Source organism: Halyomorpha halys, unplaced genomic scaffold (assembly GCF_000696795.3).
Source record: "Halyomorpha halys isolate HHAL.00 unplaced genomic scaffold, Hhal_1.1 Scaffold670.1, whole genome shotgun sequence".
Lineage (NCBI taxonomy): Eukaryota > Metazoa > Arthropoda > Insecta > Hemiptera > Pentatomidae > Halyomorpha > Halyomorpha halys.
In genome coordinates this window covers 405,994-410,220 of record NW_027106188.1, presented here as the reverse complement: position 1 = coordinate 410,220, position 4,227 = coordinate 405,994, and the positions used below count along the sequence as shown (strand labels likewise).

General features: G+C 26.7%; 1 protein-coding gene across 18 annotated transcripts in view; it reads right to left on the bottom strand.

The window, feature by feature from the left end:
• l(1)G0196 (inositol hexakisphosphate and diphosphoinositol-pentakisphosphate kinase) overlaps positions 1-4,227 on the bottom strand; it is an 82,360-nt gene that overhangs the window by 35,476 nt on the left and 42,657 nt on the right. For all 18 annotated transcript variants that reach the window (XM_024360665.2, XM_024360654.2, XM_024360642.2 and 15 more), the window contains 4 exons: positions 3,739-3,973; positions 2,279-2,487; positions 1,669-1,895; positions 546-679 (listed from right to left, as the gene is read on the bottom strand). In XM_024360665.2, the coding sequence (XP_024216433.1) occupies positions 546-679; positions 1,669-1,895; positions 2,279-2,487; positions 3,739-3,973 (805 nt within the window). The remainder of the gene's footprint in view (positions 1-545; positions 680-1,668; positions 1,896-2,278; positions 2,488-3,738; positions 3,974-4,227) is intronic.

Here is a 4,227-nt window from a genome sequence, read left to right as displayed (position 1 = left end):
CCAGAAGGTCATAGGCATACAGAAATCTTTACATTATAATTAATCTATTAATTTATAGTTTTCTTAAGAAATTTAAATAGATTTATCACTATTTCTTTACTTTCTTGCAACATTTCTTTAGAAGTTTTTCAAAGCTATAAATTCTTTCAAATTCGGGGCACTCTTGCAACATTTATTTGACAGTTGGAGCTGTATTTGTTTGAAATATTTTCAATTATTATTTTTATTACAAAATAAATAATAATTGCATAATAATAGCACACTTCTTAAATTCTATTCATATTAATTTCTTGTTAACATTTTCCAGCTATTATCAAATCACAGTAAATAAATATTTAACAATTAAATAATTTACCCCCATCTTAATTTACCATAAAAAATAAACATCAGGAATAAAAGAAAACTAAATTCCCTAAACATTTTCATAAGTCAAATGAAAGTTATAATAAAAGTACGTTAACTTTCTTCAATGACTAGCTAGATTGTCCTTATGGCTTCATACGAAAATATTGTTTATTTCGATTTTTAAAAAATCAACTACAAACCGTGGGTTCAAACGATTCACATTTTCTTCACTTTCTTCTATGTTTCGTTGTAAATCAGCTCTAATTTTTTTAAGGAGTGGAGTACAAATTCCTTGACCAATGGTTAATTTTTCAGAAGAGGTCATGCCATATTCCTGAAAAAAAAAATGATTTAGTGGTGAAGCTTGCAATATATTATCCTTCAACCCAGCTTTTGTAACAAACCAATATTTAAAATTTGTTTAAAGTTTTTTAAAATAACCATATTAATACCTAAAAAGTTATCATAAATAAACAACATACAGTCATGAACACAAAGGAATGAATGAAAAGAGTTTTCATACAAAAGTATAAAGGGAAAAAAATCTGACCAATAAAACACAAAATAAAAAAGTGTAACAACAATATGTAGAATCCATAACCGACAGATAACATTCTTTAGTCTTATTACCAAATAATGATAGAGAGCAGGATATAAAAATAGTATTATTTCAATTACATTCAAAGTTCTTTAAAAAAGTCATATATTCAACTTCATGTATTTGTAAATTCATACAACTACATGATTTGTTTAAGTTTAGGAAAAGAAACAATAAGTTTGCCAATACAGAATTGAACTCAAGAGGGTAAATTTTTATCAACAAACAGAAAACTTCATAAATAAAAATTAACTGGAGTCCTTAATTCATTCTAAAATATAGAAAACCAATATAAATATGAAGGATATTCATTCGCCGGAATCAAATAGACATATACAGTTGAGGAATTGGCTTGTTTATTCATAACAGCTTTAGAGCTAAAATACTATTCAAATAAACTTCTCCTGACAACCCAACATTTAGAGTACTTATATTTAAAAATATCCTTTATTCAATTTTCTCTCCTTTACTCCTTAGTCCTTTTCTACTGCCTGACCGAACATTTGAATCCTCCCTTCTAACCTATTTTACTCTACATAATAATCTTACAATTGCAGGCAACTAACACACATCTATGACACTTCTGATGAAGCATATCTGGTGTCAAGCATATTCCTTTAATTTGTTCATTGAACCTTTCCAATCCACCCTTTTAAACCAGTTTATGAACAAATCAATTGACCTCAATTGCACATAGCATACATAACAAATAAAATGAACATTACCTGTGGAATGACAATATCAGCAAGATATTTTGCGTGTATATACAGTTCTTCAGCTTGATCAAATTGTAGAGTATGTTGGTTATGTTGAAGATCATACTTAATACAATCATAAATGTCAGGTACTTTTGAAATATCAAATGTTCTGTTTTTTAAGCAAAAATCTTTTTCAATTTTACCCCATCTTCGTCCCATCAGTTCCCATGTTTCACCATGGTAAAGGGTTGCATCTGAAAATAATGAAAGAAAAAACTATATACAGTTTAGAGCTAAAGAGAAAGACCAGAAACAAAAATTAAAGGGTGAAAATAAAAACAAATCTGGTGTGGTGCATGCATCACACGACTTTCACTTATCACTCTGAAGCAAATAGTTAGCTGGACAAAACAGACAAAATTATTGGTCTACAAAATATTATTAGATGAACGTATACAACTGAAGGATAAGATGGTTCTGTTCTAGACCAATAATAATTTTTTCCATTTCATCCATTTATTGGATTAGAAAAAAAAAAAAGAGGACAAAATGCATGTCCTGGTTACAAGTAAATAAAAACAGACTTATAAGAGCCAACAATAAATTAATAAAATAAATAGCTTATTTAATGTTATACCTTTTGTTTTGGGATCATCTTTCTTTAAACGAACAATATTCATTAATTTTTGTATCAAAACTTGAACACGCTCACAACATTTAACAGGATTTTTAACAAAATCCAATGCTAAATTAATAGATATGGCATTACAAGGATTAATCATCGCTCTCTCTTCAGGAGTGAAATCATGGTCTTGTTGCATAAGAGCATGAAGACGTGTTTTTGCTCTAAAATTTCAAAATAATTATAAACATTCACTAAACTTAATCATGTAAGTAAATAATTAAATTTATTTTGTATAATAAAATTTTTACTGAAATTTAACACATTTATTAACATGTAATAATATATTTTCTTTAATAGATAAATTATTATACCACAAACAATTAACTATTAAATTAGGATTATACACCAAGCTTACTGAAATGAAAAACATTCCTCATAAAATCTGTTAAAAATATCTTAACTATTGAAATTCTGAATAATTCATTAAAATTCAAATCATTAACACTTTTATATCTTACATAACAATTACTCAAATGATTCACACGAAAGAATAACATTTTACTTAGACTATGTCGATTCTCTACTCAGGAGAATCGAAGAAGATGAAATAAGAAATATTTTGTTTTATTGAGAAATACTACTCGGGACTAAGTTGTTTTATTTTAATTTTAATTCAATTTATTACAACAATAATATATTCTTTGATTACTTCATTGAAATAAAAAATACAGATATGAATAAGTGTCAATGACCTTTAAGCTAAGAAAAGGAAAGGAGTAATCTGTGAATATAGTCAAGACAAGAAAAGAGGTTTTTTTTTATTATTAATTTTGATTTTATTGTTTTATTACAAATCTTACCTTAAATCATTCAGAAGATTTTATTTTACTTTTGGAGAAATTAACGAAGAATATAAACAAGGATTGAAACCATTTGTTGAAAATTTGCAGTGATTTATTTTAACCTTCTTACTTATTAATTTAAAAAAAAAAATGAAAATATTTTATACATGAATTTGAGAAATAATTTGCTTTGTTTTGTTTAAAAAATTGTTTAGAAAAATTTTAAGGTTTGAAAATTTCGGTTGGTTTTAATAAAGATTTAAAAAAAAAAAAAGTGAAAAATAATCAGTCAAAGAATCTTTCAAAAGAATTGATTCAGTGAAAGGAATAAACTGGTTCAGTTAAAAGAATTGAACTTCCAATCTCAAAGAAGTTCAGAGGCTGACATCTCAGATATTAGCAATGGAGATGAAATGAAGATAAGAAAATAATAAGATTAAAATCTTTTCGTCAAAAGATATAAAGGATTTTTAGAAAATTTAAGAATTCATCAGCTGAACTCCAAAAAAAAGGTAAGTTAGACATTACGTCCCTTAGAAATAATAATACTTTATAATCAAATTTCTAAACAGTACAGGATTATTAATTTTATAAATTAACAGAAACTATTTTTAAACCAAATTTACTGACACTTCTTGATATTTTGAAGCATCCGTATCATTATCCAATAAGCCATTGGTGTTAGCAGATTTGACCATCTGGACTAGAATTGGAGTAAGTTCTCCTTCTAATGCAAGGAGTCCTTTTGCGAAGGCAGCGGCTGTCATTTGCACTCGTCCTTCATCGGAAGCGTATATTTTAAGATCATGTCTGTACGTTGAATGAAGCCGAAGTAGACCCAGACCTTGTGTACCAGCATATTCACCTAAAAAGAGAAGAAAAAATATTGAAACAATAAAATAAAAATAATTTTCAAAAAATTATTCATTTAATTTAATAAATGAATTGGAAGCCTAATTTTAAAATATTAATAAATTGTCATAGCACTTTAATACATCTTTCCAATATATATTATATAAGTATTTACTTATTATTTATGCATATAGATATAGGAAAATAGTTTCATAACAGAGAAAGACACTGTCTTCCTACTATGAAAGGCAAATAGAAATATTCCTA